Here is a 27,153-nt window from a genome sequence, read left to right on the forward strand (position 1 = left end):
TCTCCACGATTTCAGACAGATATCTTCCCAAGTCCCAGGAATTGAACTTGGCACCTTCTGCATTTGAGGCATTTGAAGCCCTTCCCTTGAAAATAAGCTAAGAGTTCATATGGTTGTGAATAAAGAGCAGTTTTAAACAGAACTAATGAGAGCCAACATGGTTTGAGGGTTGGACTTCAACTCTGGAGAACAGGGTTTGAATCTCCACTCAGCCATGAAACCCACTGGGTTTGCCCAGGGTGCAAGTCACACTCTCTCGGCCTTAGAGGATGGCAATGGCAAACCGCCTCTGAAGAAATTTGCCTAGAAAACCCTATGATAGACTGGATTTCCCAAATCAGAATGTATCTGGAGCTGTCCTCTCTCCCAGTGCTGAAGGCACCACAGTGTTTGCCATTCAATGAATGGCTTTAAAAACCTCCAAACAGGAAAAGAAAAATGGACCAGGGACTGCATTTAAGATTTTTGAAACATATAATAATGCATTTGTTTGCAGTTTAGGTAAAGGGTAATAATCCACGACTGTAAGGGAAAAGAATGGCGACCATTTGAGGTTATCATTTAATGGGGTAAAATATAATGTTAACAAATAGTGGTTTGAAAGAAAACCAGTAAGAAAAGAAATGTAGGTATTATCAGCTGGACAAAAAAGTTAAAATAAGGCTAGACTACAAGATGTGTAAGATTAGAAAAACAAATTCAATAAGAGACATATATAAAAAATTATTCATTGTATTCGTCATCTCTTCCGTATCCTTTCCTCGGTTTGTAAAATTAAGACGAGAAGAAGTAAATGTGTTGTAGTTTACAAAGGAATCTTTTGTAGGGAGGCAAAGAGTACCATAAGTAAATGTTCTAGGAAAGCAAAGGAGAGATCTGCAAGGAGCATGAAGCATCACATTTAGAGGCATGTTAGAGAAAGTGTCAGCTACACACTGAATCTGGTATTACTTTTTGCTTTTAAGAATTTAAAGCGAGATTCATTAATATAACAAAATAATCCCTCCTTGATTGAAGCGAACACTATATATAAGGAAGTCTTTTATTTGTACCTTTATTCTGTGAAAGCGACAAGCTTACTCAATACACATATCATTGTGATTTATTTTGTATTTGTATTTTTAAATGAATGAATGAATGAATAAATGAATAATCCACTAAAGTAAATCCACTATTACCCCTTTCTCCCATAGATTCAAAAGGGACTGGTTCGGTTGGCACACGCTTTCTGACACTTTTTACCCAACAGATTGACCCCCAGCCATTAAAACTATCTGAGCATTTGGTGGCATTAAGACCTGGAGCTGGTCATTCCCATCTCAGTGGTGAATCCACTATGCCTTTCAATCCAGTTTTCAGTGGTCATTTCCAATGCATGGCGACCCCAAGGTGGATGTATCACAGGATTTTCTGGGCACGTTTCTTCCAATGGGTCTTGCCATTGCCATCCTCTGAGGCTGAGAGAGTGTGACTTGCCTAAGGACACCCAATAAGGTTTCATGGTCAAGTGGGGATTCTATCCCTGGTCTCCAGAGTCATAGTCTGATGTTCAAACCACTACACCATGCTACCTCTCTCTCTCTCTAATATATAGAATTATATAACATGTATATCTAGTCATTATTCATTCTTCCATATGCTCACAAATAATAAAATAAGCAGGAAAGCATGAATTAAAAAAATAGGGGGAAAGAGAACATACAGGAGGAAAAAAGAGATAAATGATACTGTATGTAAGAGAGAGAAAGAGCAAAGAAAATAAAACCATCAAATGATCTTTATTTCCAGGCATCTGTAGTAATATATATTTGAATTAAAACTGTTGAAGGAGATATTTTTTAACATGTTAAAATTCAGGAGCGGAGTCTGAAAGTAGACTGAATGCAGCAGTTTATTTAATGTTTTAATATGAACATTAAAGGGATTATGGAAACCCGCTGAGTGACCATGGGCAAATCGCACACTTTCAGCCTCAGAAAACTCTGTCATAGGTTCTCCTTAGTGTCGCCATAGGTCAGCAATGACTTGAAGGCACACAACAACAACAACAACAACAACGATGATGATGATGAACCTATTTGGGGTAGAGTACGAGAAGTTGGATAGTTCCTTGAAAGTTTGGACTAATGCCTGGAATAGATTTAGCAATAACTATTAGCCACCATTAGATGTGATTTTTATGCTCAGCCTTTTCTAGCAATACACTTGGCATGGTCTCTAGGGAAATGTATGGTCCAAAACCATGTTTTAGGATGCAGTATTCATTCGCTATATGTGTGTCAAAAGCATATCTAATGCAGCAATTGCATCTTCTAGATTAGACATTTAGCACTAGAGTTGAAATGAATTCAGATGGGAACTGTTGGAGGGGAGTTTTGCTATCAAATTCTGGTTTGCAAATCCTCTGTCATATGTTTCCCTAATGTCACTCACTGCCAATCCAATTATGGGTAATGTTTAACATACAGGTTCAAGAAGCAGGTTATAGCTCTAGTTAGTTTTGCAAAGATATACTCTACTTAATTTGTATGCCTTAGCCTACTCTGGAAAATTAATGTTTTATTATTTGCAGTAAATAATTATTTTACCAAGGACTTATCAATTATTTACCAAGAACTGCCATTTTGTCTCGGTTCTAAGATTCTGAAATGCCTAAAAAAAAAAAGAATGCCTAATAATAGTCCAGATCAAAGAATGTAAATGTATTATGTTTGTTTCCTTGATTTCTTTTGTAGCAGCACTTCCTTGACCATGCTAAGGTTGGCCACACTTCAGTTTCCTCCTTCTGCCCTTCACCTTATCAGAAAGAAGCCATTTTATTACTCACATTGCCCCTATTTAAACAATTCCTTTGATTTCCTTCAGAGTGATTTGAAAATTGTGTCTAAATCTCTTATTTTTCTGGACAGGCAGTTCATCGATTTCATCAGATTTTCAGAAGTTCATGACCCATAAAAAGATGAAGCGTGGCTTGGATTTGATAGGCATTCTAGTTCAGAGTGTGGGATTAATATTTGGAATTCTGTTAGCAACATATGCCAGTGTAATGTAAAATTACACCAGTATATGTTCTTTTATAGTTATTATAGATGGAAATATCCAGCACCTTCATGGCAACTTGGCTACATTACCTCCTTCCCTGCCACTTGGGCACTGTTCCAAAGCCATTTAATGGCTGGGAGAGGGCAGAAGAAGCTGTTTTTGCAGCTGGATACTCAAAGAAGCAGGTATCCATTTGGATCTTTCAGGCGCTCTCCAGAAGCCAAGGAAGATGATTCATCCATGCATCCAGCTGAAGAAACATAGCCAGACAGTGTCTAGGCACCTCTACCCACAGCCACAGCCTGGAGACAATTTATGACCACTAGCACCCAAGTGAATAGGAGGCAGGTGATGTGCACGGGGAAAGGGTAGAGTTACACCTGGTAGAGCTTTACACTTTATGGTCCATTAGGTTGATACAGGTTTTTGGCCAATGAGTCACATGTGAATGGACCTCAGTGACATCAACGTGGAAGATCTAGTGTCAAGTTCAGGCTTAGCAAGAAGGAGTTCAGCAGAGCTGGAGAGATCTCCAAATGAAGGAGCTTAACAGCACCTCGCTCCGCCAACATCCAGGTCTACACTAAGGCCTTCTCTTCCATTTTGCAATGACTGTTCTTCCCAGGCTTCACCTACTAGTACTCCTCTTTCTCTTAAGGAGTACCCATTGAGTATGCGGCCAGTATGGGTATACAGATTTTAGAGATCTTGAAGGAAGATGTGCTGTCCCAGTGTTGATCTGTGCTTAAACTATCAGGATCTGAGGTCTCTGGTTCTCTAGTTGTCCTTGGACCTGTTCTGCTGGCATTGCTGGTCCCTCAGCCCACAGAGGTCTCTTCCAGACTGGCCTAAAGCCTCAATATTTGGTTGGAGTTATTGCTGCAGTATTCATTTTCTTTCTGATATCTATAACCTTCTTTCATTTTCAGTATATTTCTTGAGAATGTCCAGTACTAGCCACAACTTTTTAAACCCACTTCAGGGTTTTTCTTCCCCTGTATTGGGAATCTGATACAAGGTGGATTAAATACCACACACTATACAACCGAACACAAGAGAATGAGAATTTAATTGCTAACAATAAGCCCGAGCTTCAAAAACACTTTGTGGAAACAGTAGCAGGCACATTATTATTATTATTATTATTATTATTATTATTATTTCTTATCCACCTCTCCTCACAGTCAAGGCGGGTTACAACATTGAAAGGATAAGACCACAACAAACTGTACAAATGCATAGTTTAGAGGGAGTTACAGGCTTGTTGTGGCTCTTTCATAGTAAGTATCACACATCCATATCTATTGTCTCAGTTCTTCCTGCTGTACTTTTGGATGGAAGACATTTGAAAAAGGGATATGACCTTTGTCGCAATCGTTTTTCACTGATCTTCATTCCTTCATTACATTTCTGGTTACTACACTCAAACGTTCTCTCCCCTTCCCTCCTTTGGTTTTTTTTGGTTTTACACCTATGACACTAAAATGTTACGTTTACGTGCTTTAAGATTATTGTAACAAAAATGTGTGAAAGCGTGAACACAGATTCTGGAGAAGGAAGATGGAGATGGGAGGTGTTGAGTTCATGAAGAGAATGGCAGAGGATGGGGAAAACCATGCTCACACCAGATCAAGTGGGAGAAAAGAGGGATTGAAAACACATGTGAATATTGGGGGTACCGCTAAACTCCACCACAACCAGAAACATAACATGGCCAATCCTCTTGTATATTTAGGGCATGACAGGATGTGGGAGCAAAAATACCAGTCACAGGGTGTGAAATCCTGAAACAGAAAGCCCTGCCATTTACTGGTACTGTTGTACAGTCTGGGGGAACCCTGAATCTCTGTTCCATCTGCTTCTAGACTTCTAGGTTATGATACGTGGGCTTCCTTGGATGCCTTGCTCTGAAGTTGCTCAACAGCTACAAGCCAGTCTGTGTTGCCTTGTCATCACACTCTCCTACTCTCCCAATGTCATTTCAGGGCACTTTATGGGGAAGAAGAGCACCCTGGGCTCTTCTCATTTGCTGCCTTCATCGCCAGAGAGTGCAGAGTCCGATAATATCCCCGAGGCCTTGAACCCAGTGGTCACAGCAGTCTTGGAAGATATGAAGGAACTAATGATGAGAGAACTTCTTAATATTCTCCTGCAGTGGAGACTGCTAGAAGGGAACCAAGGGAAAAGTGAACCCAAGGATCAGGTGAGAGCCCTACAAAAGATAATGTGCTCAGTATGTATTTCGTTCTCATGTTCCACAATTTTCCCTTCACACAATATTCCTTTTGGATTCTCAGAGCACCAACCATACCTTCTCTCCAATCACTGGCTATGAAGTGTTGTGAGATGGAGGTATCACAATATCACGTTACTCCTCTTCTGATTGAGGGCACTGTATGATTGAAAGGGGAGGTGGAGAAGCAATGCACAAAGGTTAAAATGTGTTCCTGGATTGCTTTGAATGAATGAAAGGCACTGAGATAGCTTGGAGGAGAAGCCAGCATCTCTGAGTGATATCCTCTTACAGATGCTGAAGGTTGAGAGGTCAAAAGGACATGTTTTCTCTCTATTCCAACAGCAGTAGTTGATATTTCCTACCAAGCTGTCAAAATGGTACCCTCCCATTTGCATGAACTCACTTTTACTCAGTCTCATCACATATATGTGTGCATGCCTGCACATGCATGTACACATTTACACCAACTACTCCAAGACAAAATCACCATGTGATGGCCAAGCCAGATGTAACAAACAGTTTTTCTGTAGAAAGTAGAACTAGGATCATGGGTGGGGGAGATAGCATTAACTCTTCCACCTGATCAGAATCAGCTTTCCTTCCAGTGAAAACAGCAGGATTGTGTGTTTTGTGTGACTTTCCAACTGAGGTTTCAACAAGGATAAAGAGGTAGCATCTCCTATTCCACATCCCACACAGTCTTCTTCCTGTTTGGGTGAGATTATAATCCAAGAATATGAATATGCCCCTCATCCCATGCTTGGATCCAGGAGCTATTCCAGGTCTTTTGTTACCTGAGCTCTGATCACCTGCCTACTCTCAGTGGTCATCTATGTATCCTGTGCTTATTGCTTGTCACTGTCTGGGCTAAGCAGGTTTATTGCACAAATACAGGCAAATGTGGAAATATTGACATAAGCAACATGAGGTCAGTCTTATAACATGAGGCAGCCCATCTCCCCAAAGGCCTTGGAAGGGTGATCATCTATTTGCTGACCAAATACATTGCTCCAAAGCCTTGGCCTGTTCCTGTTACTTCTATCTAGAGCTTAGAAGTGTCCAGGGGATTCTGAGTGCTGCAGTCCAAAGAGGGACTATCACAACTCTGATGCCATCCACAGGAGGAGATAAGTAGATCTGAGATGAAGAAAAGCTGACAGATCCTAGCCAGGTGATGGTGAGAGCCCATCAGATGTCTACTTCAGAAGGATCCAGTTTGTTTTTGGCTGTTCCAGAGACCAGAACACAAACCAGTGGGTTCAAATCACAAGAAAAGAGATTCCACTAAACATTGGGAAGAACTTTTTACTATAAGAGCTTTTCATTAGTATAATAGATTGCCTTGAAGACTGGTGGATTCTCTACCTTTGTAGATCTTTAAATAGAGGTTGGATGGGCATCTCTCTGAAGTGTTTTAATTGAGTTGCATGGCAGGGGATTGGATTAGTTGGCCCTTGTGGTCTCTTCCAATTCTAGGATTCTATGATTCTCTATCCAGAGGAGTGGTGGGATAGCTACATAGGCATTTACCTTATATTGAGTTAGATCCTTGGTCCACCTAACCCAGGATTGTCAAGTCTGACTTCCAGTAGATCTCTATTGCTTCAGAAAGGATTCTTTCCTAGTCTTACCTGGAGATCCCTGATATTCCCTGGTGGTCTTTCATCCAAATGTTAACCAGGCCCAATCCAGCTTGGCTTCCAAAATCAGATGGAATCAGGTATGTTCAGAATGGCATGACATTTCATCTCTCACCAGTGGCAGAGACTGGTTCACTCCCTCTCTCAATGATTTGCAAACGCTGCTGTGTGTCTTTTTCATTGCAGGAAATGCCTTCGTTAAGGAAGTTGCTGGCAAAATACATTTAAAGAGAATGAACTGAAGATGACATCATACACTGTTGGAAATAGGGGAGAGGAGCTTTTGAAGGCCCTTCCCATTGAAAAGATGACAAATGCAAGAACTGTGCTGTCAAATATCAAATTGGTAACGGTAATCCTAATATTGATCACTTCTCCAAAGGACCAAGTACTGACTGTACAGAAAACTCTTCCTGCTTCCTTGTGCTGTGGCTGCTGTTGGGGGTGGCATTATGAATAAATGTCTCCACTTTGCACAGCTGAGAGCAGTCTTTTTGGCTGGTGATGCATTGCTGAGTAAGGTGGAAGAAAAATGAGGGAGAAAGAAAGAAAGAGGGGTATCCATCCTATCTTGCACTATCCATGGATGCAGTAGAAGGTATTCATCTGCTATGTCATAATAATTACTTTCACACCAGGCAGTGCCCTGACTGTTCCTGAAGCACAAGGGATTGGAGTCCTGGGAAATTCAGCAAGGATGATATTGTAAGGTGGATCTAACTATTCAGCAAGTATTATATTGTAAGGTGAATATAACTGGGGCGGGCAGAGCCAGGCTTGCTGTATAATGAAAGATACTGCACTAAGCCAATCATGCATAAAACATCCCAGGAAACCAGTGCATCAAAACAAATGAAAATAGCATTTTTATGCTGCTTCACCACCAGACAGGCCTTATCATATTAAGCCCAGACAGAGTGATGTGGACACAATTAATGGTTTTCAAGATTTTATTAGCAAATCAGATGCTTCAGTGGCTTGCATTGCTATGCAAAAATACAAAATGATAATACAAAATATAAATATATAGAAGAATAACCAGCTCAAAAATCACATTTGCCAAGTTACAAATACACACATTCTTACTGCTTCAGAAATGCCATATGCAGGTGCCACTAAACATGAATGGTGCCCAGCCCACCAAGGCAGACAAGGATAACTGGGACCTAGGAAGTGATTGTATCTTTTGAAAGAATTGCAAACCATTTCTGACATTCTGTTTGCACTGATAGCCACTGGCTCCTTTGTTAGTGGATGGTGAATCCATGCTGGGTTTTAGAACAGATGTCAATGGGACCAGCCAAAGTGCTAAACCTGTTTTGAGGCTGAGTTTCAGCACACCATGTATAGTGACTTTAAAGTTTGCACTGAAACCCAGATTGTATTCACTGCCCAGTCACCCTGCACCCACCACTGATGAAATGGCACCATGCAGTCCTTAAAGGATTCTCTTGGGTAACAAAACTATGGAAGCAGCACTTTACTCTGGAAGAACCCTTGAAATAATTTCCAGACCTCAGGAAACCCCTGTATTTATATTATTGCATCAACAGCTTTTTTAAAAGTTTCAACCACAATCTCTCACACAACCCCTAGCAACTTTGGCCGAGAAGCTCTGTTTGAGAAACCTTGCTTAAAAGCTAGATTTCTCAGTGTTTCATGGTAATCACTAGCAACAGAAAGGACATCGTATGAGAGCCGATCCCCATGGGCGAACTGGCAATCCCACAGTGAGCAACCCACTGGTGTCCACTAAATGATCCAGTTGTCCTCACTTACCATACAAAATAGAAGCTACTCTGGGTATGGTGCAGGGGCAGATACATTGGGGGGGGGGGAGGAGTTGCATTCTTCTCAAATAAGCTTACTAGAAAAACAGCTTTAGGGCAGAGGAAAGTCCTGGTCTAGTAAGACTATAAATTCTTCCTATAATGGTGGGTCCCAGATAAGAACATCCCCTTAATCTTGGTCATGGGAGTGCTGTAGATGGAACCTACCTCTGGAGGTTGCCAATTGTGTAATACTGCCTCCTTAGTGAATTGTGGCATTGTTCAGTTGAATGTACAGCCAATGTGCCTATGTGTCTGCATGTACAATGTTCATCCCTGTGCAACATATGCATGCACAGCACACATATGCATCAATGTAAAACTATGTGTAATGACACCATATGCTCATCTCTGCTTCTCCAACTTTGAGCTGAAACAGCCATTCTGCATCAGAAACTGCTTCCATAGAAGAACTTACACATGTGTAAGCCATCAGTATTCCAGCCCATGGCCTCTTCCTTCATAGGGATCCAGGGGGAAGACATATAGACAGGCTCACTGAGCTCTCATGCTGCCATCTTGTCTTGCAGAGCTGCAGAAGGCCTCTTGTGGCTGAAAGCCCAGGGGCAATGCCTTCTCAGTTCAATGTTAACTATCCCTCTGGTTTTCTTCCTACAGTTGGTGGCATTACAACACCCAGAGAAGTGTCTTATGACCAGACTCAGCACAAATAATGAGGCTTGGACCTCAGCTACCTAAGGTTACAGTGGCAAGAAAAGTCCAATTTGGGATGTCATGCCATTCTCTGGCTTGGCCAGGACAGACTGCAGTCACTATTCAAAAGAGTCCCAGGCCAGGTTTGTGCTCTAACTGTTCTTGACAGTCAGTCTAAAATTGGGCTGTGAAGAGATGTTCTGAAGTTGAGGGAAGTGGGGATTGACGAAGACCTCTCCTAGCACCGCTTTGTCTTCCTCCTCATCCTCATCCAGGTCAAAGAATGCTTTCAGGAGGTTCGGGCAGGCATAGTTCATTGCGATCACCACTGCTCCAATCAGGAAACAGAGCAGCCCTGGAAGAGAAAATCAGAGAAGGGCCAGTCAGCAGGTAACTCAGTCAGAACAAAACCTGGCTCCCTTGCAAGCAAGGAAGAGAACATACACTTGTAAAACACTTCTGTGTTTGCTTTCAAGCATTTATGGTTCAGGAGAGCATTCTCCACTTATCAACAGAAGAGGTCCATTTAACCCAGTTGTTTATCCATCCCTTTCACTGCAGAAGCATGTGGCCCAACCACAAAACATTCCCGTTTTCTGAACGAGGGAACATTAAATTCTTAAGGAGGGCCAAAAGCCTTCAGATACATATTTCAGAGAGGGAGAGAGGCTCGGCTTCTTAATCGAGGCCAAACCCGATGGAGCTACATAACTATAGCAGTCGAACACCACTTTATCTGCCTTGGCTTCTGATACTTTGGAATTCTGTTAGTTTGAGGCGCACACCTCAAACTGCACAACTAGAGCTCTCTAACCCAATTCTAGGTAGCTCACCAAACTTCAAGTCCCACACTCCCAGAATCCCAGTAGCACCAAAAGATAATAAATGGGAAGTGTAGATACTTCTTTGAGGCAGATCTTGGCCCAATGGTTTGACAGCACCAAAAGGAGGATCCCTTAAGATGGCCACCATAGAATGCGGCAACTTCAGGAAAGCTCCACAACAGGGATAAGGAAGCCAAAACTGCAATTCCTATCAGCTAACTAGTTCACAGGTCACACAAGCAATTCAAATGCAATTGTCGTCTTTGACAAAATGGCTGCTACCCTCCATCTCCATATAAGCATTTGTTCAACTATGCAGGTATGAGTAGGGGACCTTTGGCTCTTCATACGTTTCCAGCTTCCACACCCAACAATGCATTCCCATTGCCCTTGCTGTGTGGGCTCATAGCAGTTGCAGGCCAAAACATCTGGGCAGCCAAAGTCCCCCATCCCTGGGATAGATGAAAGCCATCGTATTAGACAAGCCATGGATGACATGGACAAAGCATGGCTCCTTTCTTTACCTAGAAATACCTTCTTTGTGTATTTCAGACTACACTAATATAGTGGTATGATTCCACTTTAATTGCCATGGCTACATCCTCAAGAATGCTGAGGCACCGGAGCTCTCTACATGTGAGAGCTGGCATGGTGTAGTAGTTCGAGCGTTGGACTATAACCCTGGATACCAGGGTGCAATTTCCTGCTTAGCCATGGAAACCCATTGGGTGAGTCACACACTCTCAGCCTCAGAAAACCCTGTGATTAGTTCGCCTTAGGGTCACCATAAATCAGAAATGACTTGAAGGTACACAACAACAAACTACTTATCCCAGGATTCCACAGCCTTGACAGTTTAAAGCAGAATCAAAGAGCTATAATGGTGTAATGTGAACAGGCCCTCAACCCAAGCTTGGGAAACCCACTTACTACGAGGTGTCAGAGGCCAGGCACTCTCACTTCTTTGTAACGTGTCTTATACATTTCCTCCCAGAATCTCCTGCTTCTCCCATACACTTGGAAGTGATACATGAGGTTTGCCTTAGGGTTGCCATAAGTCAGAAACAACTTGAAAGCCCACAACAACAATTCAGCTCCTATTATCTTCAGCAACTATGACCTGGTGGGAGTCATTCCACAAACAAACAGCTTCATTTATATACTGCTTCATACTGAACTAGCGGTTTACAAGTGTAAGCTAATTGCCCCCAACAATCTGGGTACTCATTTTAGCGATCTCCTCGGAAGAATGTAAGCCTGAGTCAAGCTTGAGCCCTTTCGCTGGTATTGAACTCACAACCTTATGGTTTTGAGTGAGTGGCTGCAGTACAAGCATTTAACCACTGCGCCACCAGGGCTGAAGGAGTTGTTGGACCCAAGTCCCTGGCACTGTCTCAAGCTATGGCACCAGTGAGAAGGTCCTTAGGGCTTCTTAGCCTACCTCACAAGGCTATTGAGAGGGCAAATGGGCAGAACAACATACACTACTTGAGATCTTGGAGGAAAGGCAAATTGAATTATCCTAACCTGTGACAAGCGTTAACCAGAAAGATGCTCCGTAGGCAGCCTGCAGAGAAGCATGGCCAAACTGGATGATGCATGTTGGAGAGTTCCTCACTGTGGAGAAGGAGAGCAGTGCAAAGATCAGAAAGGCCCCTGTGACGAGGATCATGTAGCCACCATACACCGGAACCGGCATTGAGAAAAGCATGTTGGAGACGAGCCAAGCACAGAATGCAACCCTGGAATAAAGAAAGAACAGAAAATATCCACCTTAGCACAATGGCAAAACTCATTGTGTGTTCTTGCAGAGTTCAAGTACCTCGTCCTCATGAATGCAGACGGGGGGGGGGGGGGGGGGAGAGGAATCCCTGCCTGAAATCCTGAAGAGCTGCAGCTAGTCAGAACAGAAAATACTGGCGTGGATCATGGGGTATCCTTGGCAAGATTTGCTTATAGCAGATTTGCCATTGCCTTCCCCTGAAGCTGAGAGCATGTGACTTGCCTAAAGTCACCCAGCAGGTTTCATTACAGAGTCGGGAATCGAACCTTGGTCTCCAGAGTCATAGTCCAACACTCAAGCCACCACTGGCTTGGATAGAGAAGGGCAAAACCATGCTGAAATTGCCTCCTACACCTTTTAGAGAGAATTTGAGGACAAAGCATTCCTGGAGGCTGCATACTTTCTGCAGGCCACACTTTCTCACACCTGCCATTCAGGGACATGTTCAGAGGGGGTCAACCAAGATGGTAAGGGGTCTGGAAAGTACTCTGAGGAACGGCTTACAGAACTGGGAGTGTTTATTTTGGACATGACTGAGAGGTGATTAGTCATTTTTAAATATTTGAAAGGATGCCATGTTGAAGATGGACCAAGCTTGAGCTGCTCCAAAGGCTAGATCACAAACCAATGGATTCAAACTTCAAGAAAGGAGATGTCGCCTAACACTAGGAAGAGCTTCCTGACAGTAAGAGCTGTTCCATAACAGAATGGAGGGTGGTAAGTTCTCCTTCTTTGGGGTTCTTTAAACAGAGCTAAGATAACTAGCTCTCGGGAGAATTTTGATGGTGTGTCCTGCATGGCAGGAGCTGAACTAGATGGCTTTTTGGTCCTTTCCAAGCTATGATTCTATCCCCTGGAACTTAATTGTCCTAGTCTCTGATGGTCCCTTTTTGAAGAGTAGGAGGTTTCATTCACCATAAAGTAGCAGATGCATAATGCCCAGCAATCCTGTAGAGATTATGCAAGCCACAGGGGCTGTTTCCACTGAACTTCTCTGCCACATAGAGGATAGGATTCGGCAAGCCCCGATGCAAGCCCTCATTGTATTCTTGGTCATAGTTGGCCCCAAACCACCAGGGGAAATACTCGTTGTAGTTGATGGTTTCGTTGAGTTGATCCACAGGGTTTCCTGCAAGAGACAAGGATGTCAACTCACTATCAAAGGAAGAGAAGAATTCAGGAAAGAAGAGGGAGATGCCCAAGAACAAGGCTAAATGAATGACCATTTATCAGATGGCATAACTCAAGGGTGGGCAAAATGTGTGCCCCAATGGCTCCTTTTTGCAATCCTCAAACCTTCCCAACTCCCCAGATCTCCCAGACCACCTTTTGTCTTGCCAGAAAAGCACCCCTAATGAGGCTTGTTCCATCTTGTGCACATCACATTGACCAATGGTTTGGTCCAATTTAACATTGACCCTACAGATGAGTTGGGCACCAGCTTCTAGCTTCCCAAGCCAGTCATAGTCTTTGATAATGTTGCAGGCCAACACATCTGTTGGAAACTGAACTAGGAAAAGACTGCTTTAGCATGACATCTAAAAACACCCAAGACTCATTGCTGGGCCTTTTCTTCCTCACTTTAGCATCACAGACTCACCAACCAGTGTGATGTTGACTCCCTTCAAGCCAATGTGGAGCCCAATATCTACATCCACCAGGGCAGGACTGAAGGACTTGTAGGTAGTGTTGGCCTTCACCTTCCCCCTCTCCCAGTCAGAGGTGAAGTGAACAGCTGAAAGATGGAGAAATTCTCAGTGAGTATTGAGTCACCTTGCCAGCCCTTCTTTGAGACAGTGTTTCCCCAGAATAATAGAATAATTCACTCTTTAATGGGGACAGCCCATATCATTTGCTCCTGATATAGACCCACCACTTTCCCTTCCCATTGACACTACAACTCCTATCCTTCTAAAAATATAAGTAATCAGCTAGGACCCTATCTCCCTACTTGAACATGCCTGAGTTCAGTGGTATTATTCTTTGGTGTCACCCAGTGTGGGAGCTCAGAAAGAGCTGGGAGAGCAGTAGACTGACCCTCCCTCCCTTGCATCCCAGGCTGGTCACCTACTACCCAGCCAAACCGCTGCTATGGGGGGGGGCAGGGTGCTGTGGCCTCTGGAGGTCCCCATTCAGGGTCCAGTATAGCTGATGCACCAAACTCTGAACAGAAGACACTGAGGAGGTTGGTATTATGGCCTCTGGAGGTCCTGTTCAGGGTATAGTGCATCTGCTGGGCAAGCAAGAAAAGAAGAAGACCCTCCTTCTCATTCATCCAGCAGCGGCCAGTCCTACTGGGTGTAACATCCCACCAGATGTACACCCCCTCCTCTGGGTGTCACCCAGCAGAATCCACACACCCCTAATGACACCTCTGCTTGAGTCTTGAGAACTGGTGAGGCCCTGCTCACTGTCCCACCATCTTCATAGGTACACCTGGTGGGGACACAGGAAAGGACCTTCTTGATGGTTGCTCCCAAGCTTGCCAGGATGAAAGGTTAGATTGGCACCCTCCTTGCTATCCTTTCATAGGCAACAGGAGACCTTTTTGTTTGTTTCAGCAGGCCTTTGAGGGCTAACTACTGAGAGAGAAAAAGTTTTTCAGGTACTATATTGCTATATTTGTTGCTATATTTAATGGTTTGTTTTAAACTGCTTTTAATTTTATTGATAGTGCCCTTGAGGCTCAGATTGGGGAAAGGGAAGGATAACAACGGTATTACCAACAGCAACAATAGCTGCAACAATACGGGCAGAGAAAGGCGGGATGTTATATCTCCAGCAGCCCACCCCACTGTGTTGCAGTGCCAACCCTCCTTTTAGGCAACCTGGCACATATCAGGGCATGAATGGGCAGCAAATTAATAAATTATATAATATGTTGCTGTACTGTTTTTGCTGCCAAGGATGGTGCTGGAGGGATTTTCTGCCTCTTATGCCAAAGTAACTTGGCTGACTTTGGACACTATGCATATATGCCTTAACATGACCAGGAGGAAGTGCTGTTTACTACTCTGCCTCAGGCAGCAGAATGTTTCGGGCCATCCCTGTTGCTCAGGCTGATTTGTTTCAGCCAAAGCATGCCCTGTATGTGGCAAGCAGCAACTCAGAAGTGGCTTAAAGCTCCCTGCGGGCTGAATGAGGACAGAAGGAAAAAGCTACTCACCAACAATCACTCCTCCAATAAAAAGGCTGATGATGACCCGGAAAAGCCAGTAGAGCCTCTGTCAACAAGAAAGATCAGAAAGTTACAACCAGAAGAGAACTTGGCAATGGCTTTTGGACACCCTGTGCTAATGGTTTCTGGCTATTTTTTTTAACTTGAAGGAAGGAACCCAAATGATGGCAAGGCTCATATCATAGAGGCAGTACCAAAAATGGATCCAAGTTTGGAAAGTACAACAAGTCCAAGAATCCCCAGGTAAGCATGGTGCCTGGTAGTTGTAAGCTTTGGGAGGAATGCATATTCTGAAGGACAATGGCAAGTGCAATCCATTCCATTAAATGCCATTCTCTCCTATGAGTCCTGCAAAGATGCCAGTTCTAGTTCGGCTTTACCTTTTCTTCAACAGGCTGGATAACACAGGGCTCTTTGAAATTGGTTTAAAGAAGTTCTTGCACTATGGCTCCATGGGATTTGCCAGGTTTTGCTGGCTGTTGTCACCTCTTTATCCATTCCTTCCATTCTTTTAGGGAGCTGTTTGTAGTGATTTCTTGGCCCTGTACTAGGGTTCTATGAGGGTTCTTTTTGTTTAAACCAAGACATTGTTTGCTGGTGGTCCTATGGTCTGAAAGGCAATTTTTCTTCTCTGGATTTCTTTTACATTTAAAAAAAGAGCTACAGAGTTGAAAGTACCATTTCAGTAATGCACTACAGCAGTGCTTCTTAAGGTATCTGATGCTTAATCTGAAATATTACTTTTTCTCCAGTAAACCAGGGATTAACACCATATTTGTGCCTTCTGGCTAGAACTACTTCTTTCTTTCGCAGAGCAGCAGCCAATGGCTCCAAAACTGGTACTAGATTACGACTTGAGTAACACTTCATTAAAGTACTATACTTCTTTTCTTTGAAAGAAAATAGTGCTCTCACATGTTTTCATATTCTTCTCATATGTTTCAAAACGTTTGAAAATATTGCTTGCAATGGTAATAAAATGTTGCACCTGGGGCCAAGCCTTGCAAAGAATAATAACCTGGGTTATCAGATAACAAATGTTATTTGGGCTGCATCTGCACTGCAGAAATAATCCAGTTTGACAAGGCTTTAATTGCCATGTCTCCATACTATGGAATTCTGGAATTTATAGTTTTGTAAGCTATTTGGCCTTCACTATCAGGGAGCTCTGGTGCCAGAACAAACCGCACATCCCAGAATGCCAGAGCACTGAGCCATGGCAGTTAAAATAGTGTCAAACTGGATTATTTCCGCAATGCAGATGCAGACAAACCCACTGAACTGCAGCAACAAATATCACAACCTCTCAGCACATTTTGCCATCTGGAGAAGTCCTTATGTAGTCATGCTGGAGGGTTGTTGTTTTTTGTTTCCCTTACCCTCCGCTCTTCCTTTTGAGTTCTTCCTTTTCCTTTTCAAAGATTGTAAGGCTGAGAGCGGAGACAACCTTGTCTTTAAGTGTGAGAAAACACCCCAAAGAGCATTTCTAGCAGTAGAGAAGGGACTAAATGCAACAACCAAACCATTTCTCACATGCTGAAACTCACAGCTCCTCCTGCCCTGCTGGTGTTTATTTTAAAAACACAAAGCTACCGTATTTGGAAAGGGGATTTTGGGAACGACAGGTAACAGTAGTACTCCTTACCGCTCTGCCACGAATGCCAGGCAAAATGAGTAGGAAGCTGAAGGCGATCACCAGGAAGACCACAATGACAATGATGGTGTTGATGTCAAACACGAAGGGCTTCCTTGGCTGCGGGTAGAAGGGGTAGACTCCATCGAAGAGTGTCATTTTGAGGCAGGGTGGCTACAAGGCAGAGCAGAAAAGTCATGAGCCACTGGGTCACTGGGCATCATTTCCACAGGCAGAAATTAAAAATAAGAGGACAAACAGTGGCCATAACAAATAAAATGAAGGAAAGGAATGAACTTGCTCCAACTTTCCTGGCCTAGGTTTGAAAATAAAGTCTTCTAGCTTTTCCTAGTCTGGCACGTGTCACATTACAGCTCTCATCATCCCTAGCCATCTGGGGATGATAGAGTCAGTAGTCAAAACCCTGTGGAAGGCGAGATGATACCAATCTTTGCTTTCTGCAAAGATTGACTGTAATAGGAACAGATAGTTTTGTTTTGGACCACAATTCCCAGATTCCTGCAGCCTCTGACTATGTTGGCTGGAGGATTCTAGGAGCTGTAGCCCCTCAAAAGGGAAACATCATGGTAACACCACCATCATCATCATCTTTAAAAATATGGTAACAATACAAAAAGACTATGCATCAAGGGGAAGGTGCATCTATACTGTAGAAATAACACAGTTTGACATGACTTTAACGGCCATGGTTCTCTCCTACAGAATTCTGGGATTTATTGTTTTCTGAGGCACTAGAACTCTTTGGCAGAATAGGCTAAAGACTTTGTAAAACTACAAATTCCAGGATTCCATAGGATGAAGCCACAGCTCTTAAAGTACTGTGAAACGGTATAATTTCTACAGTGTAGATGCACCCTCAGGCAAGTAAGTTCTCAATAGAAAGAACTGTATAAACAATCCCTGGAGTCCCATCTGATTTGTTACTTTAGGTGGGTTTATATATACTTAACTACGCAGCAATGAGTCTCAAAGGTGCTGCAAGATCTCTCTGTGTACTGATTCTACTACAGACTAACACAGCTATATCTTTGTCTACTACAGTATATTAAATATTAGCTGAGGAAGTAGACTGCAGCCTAGGAAAGCTCATGCTACCCCCCTTCTTTCCAAGAGTCTTAAAGATGCTGCAAGACCTGTCCCTCCAGACTGTTGTCTCCTCAAGCATGGTCCAACTGGAAGGCCTTTTGGAAAAGGAGGACGCCCGCCCGGATCCCCTGCAACAAGGAGGCACCGAAGCAGACTTACCGCTGGCAGAAGCTTTGCAAGAGGCACACCTTGCAACCTGGAGCGAAGTGATGCGAGAGGCAGTGGCGGGCTCGTCCTTTTATAGGGCAGGTGGCATGCAAATGAGGTCCCCTTGGCCACGCCCACCCGGTGGAATCTTCCTCCGCACCTGGACGCCAGGCATTTGGCCCGAAGGAGCCCAGCGAGAAGGAGGCAGCGCAGAGGAGCATCGCAGCAGGTGGGACATGTGGCAGCCCTGGGCAGGGGGACTCTGGGAAGGGGGAGCCCTCTCTTGCCCACCCAGGGACTGGAGGGATCTATAGGGTCCAGGGATTTATGGCTGTGGCTCTCTGGTTTATGATATGGATCTCCATATATATATATATATATATACCATAAAGAAGGGTTCTGCTTCATTTCAGCTCTTTCTGGACCCATAGAGAGGAAGGATCTATATGGTCCATAGAGTTATGGATATGCAGCTCTGGTTTATGGTATGGATCTCTATATGTACTCCCTAAGAAAGCAGTCTGCTTCTTTTCAGGTCTTTATTTTCAGCTACAGATAGGAAGGATCTATATGGTTTATAGATGGGAATAAACTCATATCTTTGCATCCTATGGCCCAGAGAGTTATGGATATGGATGGGTCTCTGGTTTATGGCATGGATCTCAACATACTGTACTCCATAAGAAAGGGGTCTGCTTCTGTTCAGCTCTTTATGCTTAACTATAGACAGGAAGGATCGATATGGTCCATAGAGCTATGGATATGGGTCTCTGACTTATGGTAGGGATCTCTATATATACTGTCTAAGAAGGAGGTCTGCTTCTTTCAACTAGGAAGGATCCCTATTGTGTGTGTGTGTGTGTTGTGTGCCTTTGTTTCTGACTTATGGGGTCAGTCAGCAAAGGAATAGGAGACTCTCTCTCATTTTCAGCCTGGAGAATAAGAAAGGGGTCTGTTTCTTTATGCACTTTATTGACCATAGATGGGAAGGATCTCTGTATGGATCTCTATGTACAGTTCTATAGGGATCTCTGGGATCAGGCCAGGATCAGGAAGGTAAGACTCTTTCTTGTCTGGCTGCTTCAAAATTGCCTGAAGCGTTTCCTTGTCAGCTTTATAACTTACTGCCAAGAAATGAAAGAAAACAGCATTCTTTCTAGAGAGTTTTCTAGAGCAGGGGTTCCCAAACTTTGGCCTTCCTGATGTTTTGGAACTTCAGCTCCCAGCATCCCTGACTGTTGGCCAAGTTGGATGGTGCTGGGATGGTGCTGAAGTTCAAAACATCTGGAGGAGCAAAGTTTGGCAAGCGCTGCTCTAGAGAATGTGGGATGTGTCCAATTCCACTTTCCTCCTCTCTATAATCCATCTACATTTTATCATTTGGTTCAGAACCATGCATCTACCAGGGAAACCTTGGGCCTTTCAGGGGCTTTGGACTTCAGCTCCTAAAAGTCCCAGGCAACACAAGCAATGGGAAGGGATGATGGGAGCTGCATTCCAAAAAAATATCCATAGGCCCCAAAGTTGCCCAGCTTTGATGTAATGCTTCATGCAGGCATAGGGTGCTTTTTGAAAGACCGTTTGTATTGTGTCCTGAGCCAGTGTGGCGTAGTGGTTTGAACATTGGGCTATGGCTCTGGAGACTCAGGTTCAAATCCCCGCTCAGCCATGGGTACTCACTGGGTTACCTTGGGCAAATCACATGCTCTCCGCCTCAGAGCTGCCTTGCCACCCCAAGAACCATCACCTGCCTCTCCCAGAAACACCTGGGACCAGCAGAGAGACTCTGGAGACACAGCAGCCCAGCTGTCCCCCCCCCCCCATGGTCCTAGATTGTAATATGTTAAGATTGTGTATCGTTTATATTGTTTTTAGGATTGGGATGGGGGATTGAAAATGGGGATTATTTTACTTGTTTTGTTCGTTTATTGCTATGTAAATTGCTTTGTTAATTTTATTGCTGCTGTGAATTGATATGTATTTTGCTATTTATTGCTAGTGTGAATTGCTTTGTTATTTTATTGTTATTTGCTTATTTGCTTTGTACTTTCTTTATTGTTGTAAACCGCCCTGATTCCTTGTGATTGGGCGAGCTATAAATAAATCCTTATTATTATTATTATTATTATTATTATTAGTGAACCCCCTCTGAAGACACTTGTCAGGAAAACCCCATGATGGGTCACCTTAGGTTTGCCATAATCAGACATGATTTCAAGGCACACAACAACAACAACAACAACAACAACAACAAGCCTCATTCACAGAACTTTACTGTGGGCCCAAATGTTCTTATCTTCCATTTGTTACTCTCCTCTGTTTTCTTGCTGCTGCGTCTCTCTTTTTCTTTTCTTAATTCCAAGAAACCTGTTATGGAGAAAGAATAACTGCATAATGTCTATAGACAGGTAGCCCTGGGACCACCTTAAAACTAGGACTACTTGTCCAGAAGCGCTCCTTTAGGGCTCAGATGCTGCATGGCAATCATATTCCAGGATGTACTTTTGCTCTGGTGCCACAACAAAATACAGCTCCCAGAATTCCATAGCACTGAGCCATGGCAGTTAAAGTGCTGTCAAACCAGACTATTTCTGCAGTGTGGATGCAGATGAACACGAGCCAGCCATGTGATGCTGCAGCAAAGAAGGCAAATGCTATCTTAGCCCACATTAATAAGCGTAGTTTCCAAGCTGAGTGAACAAACAGTTCCACTATATTCTGTGCTGGTGAGGCCACCTTTGCATTCAGTTCTCAGCACCCCATTTTAAGAAGGATGTAGACAAGTTGGAATGAGTTCAGAGACAGGCAATGAGGATAATAAGAGGTATGGGGAAAGGTTGATGGAGGAAAGGTTGATGGAGCTGGGCATATTCAGTCTGGTGAAGAGAAGAGTGAGGGGTGACATGATCACACTCTTTAAATGGCTCAAAGGCCATCACAGAGAGGAGGGGGCAGGCATGTTATCTGTTTCTCAAAGGTTAGAACTAGGTCTAATGGTTTTACGTTACAGGAGGGCAGATTTCCGTTGAACATTAAAAGGAGCTTCTGGACAGTGAGAGCGGTTTGGCAATGGAACCAATTGCCTAGAGCGGTGGCAGGGTTTCCTTCTCTGGACGTCTCCAAGAAGAGGCTGGACAGATACCTGTTGGGGATGCACTTGCTGGAGGCCCTGCATCAAGCAGGATATCACATAACATTGGAAGTGAGCAACTTGTGGCCCTCCAGATGTTACTGAATTCCAATTTCTACTAATCCTACCTAACATAGCTGATGGTAAAAGGACGATGGCCCATAGATTCCCTCCCAATGCTATGATTCTATAGTGCTCTACCTCGGGCAGCAAAATGACTTGCACCAGCCCTGGTGATGGGAGTACCTGCTTTCCATGCAAAATGTCTCATGTTTGGTCCTTGGCATCTCCCCATGTAGGACTCCTGCTTGAAATCACTGAGAACAGTTGTTAGTATTGATCTCCCTTCCCAATCTGTAGCTGTCTAGGAACCTTGGACTACACTTCCCATAATTCATGAGGGTGGGGCAGGTGAAAGATGTAGGTTCATGTAGATGGAGAGCATGGACAGACTCCAGCTACTGGAATAATGTTCTTGTTTAGTATAAAACTACTTACAATGCATGCTGTTTTTAACACATGACTTCACATCGGAGGTGAGCAACTTGTGGCCCTCCAAATCTTATTGGACTGCAGCTTCTAACCCTACCTAACATAGGTCTGAAACACAGGGCAGAAAGAATCCAGTTTGAGACTGCTTTAACTGTCCTGATGTTCTGGGAAATGTAGCTTTGTGAGATATTTAGTATTCTCTAGTGCCACAATAAACTACAGTTTCCAGGATTCCCTAGCACTGAGCCAGGGCAGTTACAGCAGTCTCAAACTGGGGCCTGTTACAGACAGCCAAAATAAAGCTGCTTCGAGTCAAAGTGGAGGTATGGTGTTTCAATGATGCATGCGTCCTAAGAGTCCAGAAGCCACACCAAAGCCATGCTCCAGCCCTAAGGACTGGACCGTGGCTTTGGTGTGGCTTCTGGACTCTTAGGATGCATGCATCATTGAAACACCATACCTCCACTGTGACTCGAAGCAGCTTTATTTTGGCTGTCTGTAACAGGCCCGGATTATCTCTGCAGTGTGTTTTGGGCCTTAGTCACTGGTAAAAAGATGATTTGAGTGGTAGTCCAACAGTATCTGAAGGGCCATCTTTTGGTCAGGGTATGAAGCAGCTCCAGAGAGCACTTCACTCCAGAACTTGGAAAAATGTGTTTTTGGACTACAACTTCCAGACGTTGCCAGCATGGGGATTTGGGGAGCTGAAGTCCAGAAAGTAATGTTTTCAAACTCTTTTTCACACTGTGCAGTTTCCTGATCTGCCTCTCACCAAAGGATTATTTAAAATGTCTTGGTTTACGCCAAACGTTTGAGAAGTTTGACTTTATATGATTTTGTTTGTAGAAGATCTATCATAGGACCTGTCAAGAGTGAACTGGGTGGAAAATCCAGATTGCACAACCAGTGAATGATTCCTGAGTTGCAGCAGCCCAAAGCTAGGGTCACACACATACCATACACGCAATGAGTTTTGTGGGTCTCGGCTCCATTAAGCCGTTGTGCGTAATCAGATAAAATAACTTTGACAGAATGTCCTGCATGTCTGTGATTTTTGTTGCAGTGTTTGTTAAATGTACACACTCACCTATGAATGACTCAGGGCTGGTGGTGAATATTTACCCAGCACAAAGAGAGTTGTTTGTGTCCTCTCCACTTTCTATTGATATCCTTTCAGATTCTTTTGTGAACAGTGTGAATTCAGGGTGCATTTGTGGTGATGAAAACTCACTCCTTTTGTAGAAGAATTATGGGAAAGGAAACGGAACGGTTTATTTTAAAATGTGAAGCTTCTGCTAGCTGCTCATTAGAAGCATAATCTAGAATCCTGGCTCCGTTTTCAACACAGAGAAATGTAAGGTACTGCACTTAGGGCGGAAAAATGAAATGCACAGATATAGGATGGGGGGGACACCTGGCTGAATGAAACTACATGTGAAAGAGATCTGGGAGTCCAAGTAGACCACAAATTGAACATGAGTCAACAGTACGATGCGGCAGCTAAAAAGGCCAATGCAATTTTAGGCTGCATCAATAAAAGTATAGTGTCTAGATCAAGAGAAGTAATAGTGCCATTCAATTCTGCTTTGGTCAGGCCCACATGGAATACTGTGTCCAGTTCTGGGCACCACAATTCAAAAAGGACATTGAGAAACTGGAGCGTGTCCAAAGGAGGGCGACTAAACTGGTGAAAGGTCTGGAAACTTTGCCCTATGAGGGAGCTGGGGATGTTTAGCCTGGAGAAGAGAAGGTTAAGAGGTGATATGATAGCCCTATTTAAATACTTGAAGGGATGTCATATTGAGGAGGGAGCAAGCTTGTTTTCTGCTGCTCCAGAGAACAGGACCCGGTGCAATGGATGCAAGCTGCAGGAAAAGAGATTCCACCTCAACATTAGGAGGAATTTCCTGACAGTAAGGGCTGTTCGACAGTGGAACACACTTCCTCGGAGTGTAGTGGAGTCTCCCTCCTTGGAGGTCTTCAAACGGAGGCTGGATGGCCATCTGTCGGCGATGCTTTGATCTGGATTTCCTGCATGGCAGGGGGTTGGACTGGATGGCCCTTGTGGTCTCTTCCAACTCTATGATTCTATGATTCTCATGTGCAAGGGTTGCTGGGGGGCAGAGCAACCACACAGCCAGCAACCCTAGCATGTGATGAGGTCATAACAATGGCGGTGCCGTGTATACACGGGCGCCACCACTGTTACATAAGTGCTGTGTGGCATCTGCATGGCGCTTATATAATGAGTGAGCCAGTGGCTCTTTGAGGGTTCTTTTTCCGCCAGTGGGAAGCTGCATGGTTTGGTGGCTGCAGCTTCCCTCTGGCAGAAAAACAGGCGCCGGCAGGCCGCTTATGTTTTGACTCAGAGGCAAACTAAGAAAAATAGGCCAAAGACTTGTTCCAAACAAAAAGAGGCACATAACAAGGTTGTCTGTGTTTTGTATGTGTGTGAGTGTAAGCAGACAAATATCCTTACTGGAAAACTTTACAGGTGGCCAAAGATGGCAGAAAAGAAAACGTTGTTAATGGTAGTCTCTGAGAGGAATATCCAAGAAAATCTTTACTTCCCAGAGACATCCTGCCAGTGGGCCATCAGATCAGGAACTTAAACCGCTACTTATACAATTCAGAATTAATTTTGATTATTGAATACTGATTTCAAAATGAACAAAGCTTGCAATTATTTTAACATATAATAGACATTAAAATACATTCCATAAAGTACAAAGATACAGCCATGTGAGTCTGTAGAATCAGTACATAGAGAGATTTTGTAGCACCTTTGAGACTAAGTGAAATAAATAAATTGGCAGCATGAGCTTTCATAGACTTCAACGCACTTCCTCAAATGCATCCAAGGAAGCAGACTGAACTCTAGGAAAGCTCATGCTACCAATTTTTTTCTTTCAGCTAGTCTCAAAGGTACTACAAGATCTCTCTGCATATTCATTCCTGTAAAGTAGTGCAGTAATGGGGACCAGCGTGGTGTAACAGTTTGAGTGTTGGACAAACTCAGCCATGGAAACGATACATGCCAAGAAAACCCCATGATTAGGGTTGCCCTAAGTCAGAAGTGACTTGAAGGCACACAACAACAATCACTGGAGGAGTATGGAAAGGAAGTTGTCTTTGTAAAAGAAAACTCCAAAGTATCTCTAAGAAAAGAGCTTTAAAACATTGGCAATGTTGCTTTGGTACTTATGGTCATGCTGGGGGTCAGACTCTGGGGCTTGCAAGTCCCTGAAAGTATCCTTTGCAAATCCTCCTTTCAAGAGAGGCCAAGTGCGATCATCAAAATTTAAAAACACCTTTGTAGAAATCTCTTTGTAGCAGTGCTAGTTCCTTCTTTAGATTTGTCTCGGAGCACTACCCACCCAACAAATTAATGGTCAATTACTGAACTGAACATGAAAAATCAGCCTGGAAGCATTTGTGTTTGGAAATGAAGCTACAGTGGCTGCACAGGGTGGACATGTCATTAGGAAACCCCAGCTCTTTCCCCCCGCTATGCAGCATCACCCATGATGCCTGTGGAATTTTGTATGTATGATATGGATCAAGATCTTGCAGATAGCAGGATGAATCATTGCTTTCTAGCCACCTTTAGAGAATTTTCACAAGTGCTTGCTATATAGCCTTTGGACAAAACCTGGATAAATAACCTTTTGGACTACAAGCCCTAGAACCCCCAGCCAGCACTGAACTGGGGACCTTCTACAGTGGACCCTTGTTATACACTGGGGTTTGGTTTCAAGATCCCCCGTGGATAACAAAACCCGTGGATGTTCAAGTCCCATTAAATATAATGACATAGCAAAATGGTGTCCCTTATAAAAAATGGAAAATCAAGGTTTGATATTTGAAATTTTTTTGAACATTTTCAAACCATGGATGCTTGAATCCGTGTATAAGATGGGCCGAATGTACATGCTTTTTCACTAAGCCACAGGGCTTCCTCCAAGTAGAACTTGGAAGAATAGGCTGTAATTCAATATGGGACTTATTTCTATGGCTGCATCTGCATTGTAGAAATAACCCGGTTGGACATCATTTTAATTGTCATGGCTTAATGCTATGGAATTCTGGGAATTGGAGTTTGGTGAGACATTTAGCTTTCTCTGTCAGAGAGCTCTGCTGCCACAACAAACTACATTTCCCAGTATTCCATAGCATTGAGCCATGGCAGTTAAAGTGGTGTCAAACTGGATTATTTCTGCGTCCATATGCAGCCTATGTAAGGGGAAGTATTTAAGAACATAAAATCAAGCATTTTTGCAATGTCAGCATTCAACAAGGGGCTGTCATGACATTACTACACAGGGGAGCCAGAAAAATGCCAGATCAGCTAGGGAGTACTGTACTGATGTGCGTTGGCCGAGCCAAATACACATCGGGACACCAGTTCCGGAGTGCTGATGCACATCTGTAGAAACCAGTGCACATTGGGACAATCCTACATAGCTGAGTATGCATTAAGCTATACAGCGTAAACCATGATATAGAATTGTGGCCATGATTTTTAGAGACCGCTCCCATAACCTCCATGCTGGCTAGAGAATTCTGGTTATTACAACCCACAAAGTGAGGCTGCTTACTCTTTCTGTTTTATGTTCTCTTTTAGTCTAAAACAGGGAACTGGTCAGCCGAGGAGAATGTTTAGTCTCTGGATGCTCAAAACTTTCTGCTTTGCTCCTGAAGGGTTTGTGTGTATCACTTGGATTTCAAGGGCCATTTCAAGGGATTTGCTAGGTTGTTCAGAGTGCTTTGGTTGCGTTTTTCTGCCTGGTGGGATTGGACTGGTTGGCTCTTGTGGTCTCTTCCAACTCTATGATTCTGTGATTCCTCTGTCGTGCGGAAGCTAAATGCTTCATTTGGGTGGCTTTTCATGCTCTCACTTATGCCAACATTGCTGGGAAGATCTTCTTTCTGGGGCAATGTACCCAGCATTTTCTGGGTTGATGGTGACGATTTTGCTTCTGATTTGAGTGAAACAAATTTGTAAATGCAAAATAGACCCAAACCTATAGTTTTCTAACAAAAAAAACAAAGCAGAAGTTTGAACTTTGACAGAAATTAACAGGATGATATGGACTAACTCTAACATTAAGTTTCGTGAAATTCAGTTTATAACTGTGCATTCCAGGGCAGGTGATGAAGAAGAAGAAATCCAGAGTGTTCATTCACCCAATTAGTTGATAAATTGGGTTCAAACCTTTATTATGGCCTTTGTTTAGCTTCCATTAGATAGCACACCAGTTTGGTGGTCCTGTGATCAAAATTTGTGTCGCATAACAGACAGACTGGCAGACAGACACTGTAATGGTAATACGGATCCTTCTTTCTTTCCCTTGTCCCTAAGAACATGTGCTCTCATGTTTACCTTCAGAATACCCCTGTGAGGTAGACTTTGCTCAGAGAGAGCAATTGGCTGAAGGTAACCCAGTATGCTGCATGG

At 43.5% G+C, this 27,153-nt stretch overlaps 2 protein-coding genes across 4 annotated transcripts in view; one reads left to right on the forward strand and one right to left on the reverse strand.

Annotated features, from left to right (window-relative positions):
- Positions 1-7,854: 7,854 nt before the first annotated feature.
- On the reverse strand, positions 7,855-18,113 carry LOC149307258 (dual oxidase maturation factor 2-like). The gene is made up of 7 exons (XM_089537676.1): positions 18,086-18,113; positions 16,832-16,993; positions 15,175-15,232; positions 13,609-13,743; positions 12,924-13,137; positions 11,753-11,967; positions 7,855-9,756 (listed from the first exon to the last, which is right to left on the reverse strand). Exons 2-7 carry the CDS (start codon positions 16,976-16,978, stop codon positions 9,554-9,556), a joined length of 972 nt encoding a protein of 323 aa, XP_089393802.1. The 5' UTR covers positions 16,979-16,993; positions 18,086-18,113; the 3' UTR covers positions 7,855-9,553.
- A 150-nt stretch (positions 18,114-18,263) lies between these two features.
- The window catches only part of LOC149307259 (dual oxidase 2-like), a 69,188-nt gene continuing 60,298 nt past the window's right edge, over positions 18,264-27,153 (forward strand). For all 3 annotated transcript variants that reach the window (XM_089538756.1, XM_089538757.1, XM_089538759.1), the window contains exon 1: positions 18,264-18,302. The gene's annotated coding sequence lies outside the window, so the exon portion shown is untranslated. The remainder of the gene's footprint in view (positions 18,303-27,153) is intronic.

The sequence above is a fragment of the Sceloporus occidentalis genome, unplaced genomic scaffold (assembly GCF_023333645.1).
Source record: "Sceloporus occidentalis isolate IW3139 unplaced genomic scaffold, rSceOcc1.0.p SCAF_9, whole genome shotgun sequence".
Classification (NCBI taxonomy): domain Eukaryota; kingdom Metazoa; phylum Chordata; class Lepidosauria; order Squamata; family Phrynosomatidae; genus Sceloporus; species Sceloporus occidentalis.

What these genes read in the sequence shown, in the direction of transcription:
- LOC149307258 (XM_089537676.1), bottom strand. Translation starts at nt 16,978, where the DNA reads ATGACACTCTTCGATGGAGTCTACCCCTTCTACCCGCAGCCAAGGAAG. An exon ending in TATGCATCTGCTACTTTATG is followed by an intron (nt 11,968 to 12,923) that starts GTGAATGAAACC and finishes TCTTTATTCCAG; the next exon opens with GGTTGCATTCTGTGCTTGGC. An exon ending in CTGGTTAACGCTTGTCACAG is followed by an intron (nt 9,757 to 11,752) that starts GTTAGGATAATT and finishes TTTCTCTTCCAG; the next exon opens with GGCTGCTCTGTTTCCTGATT.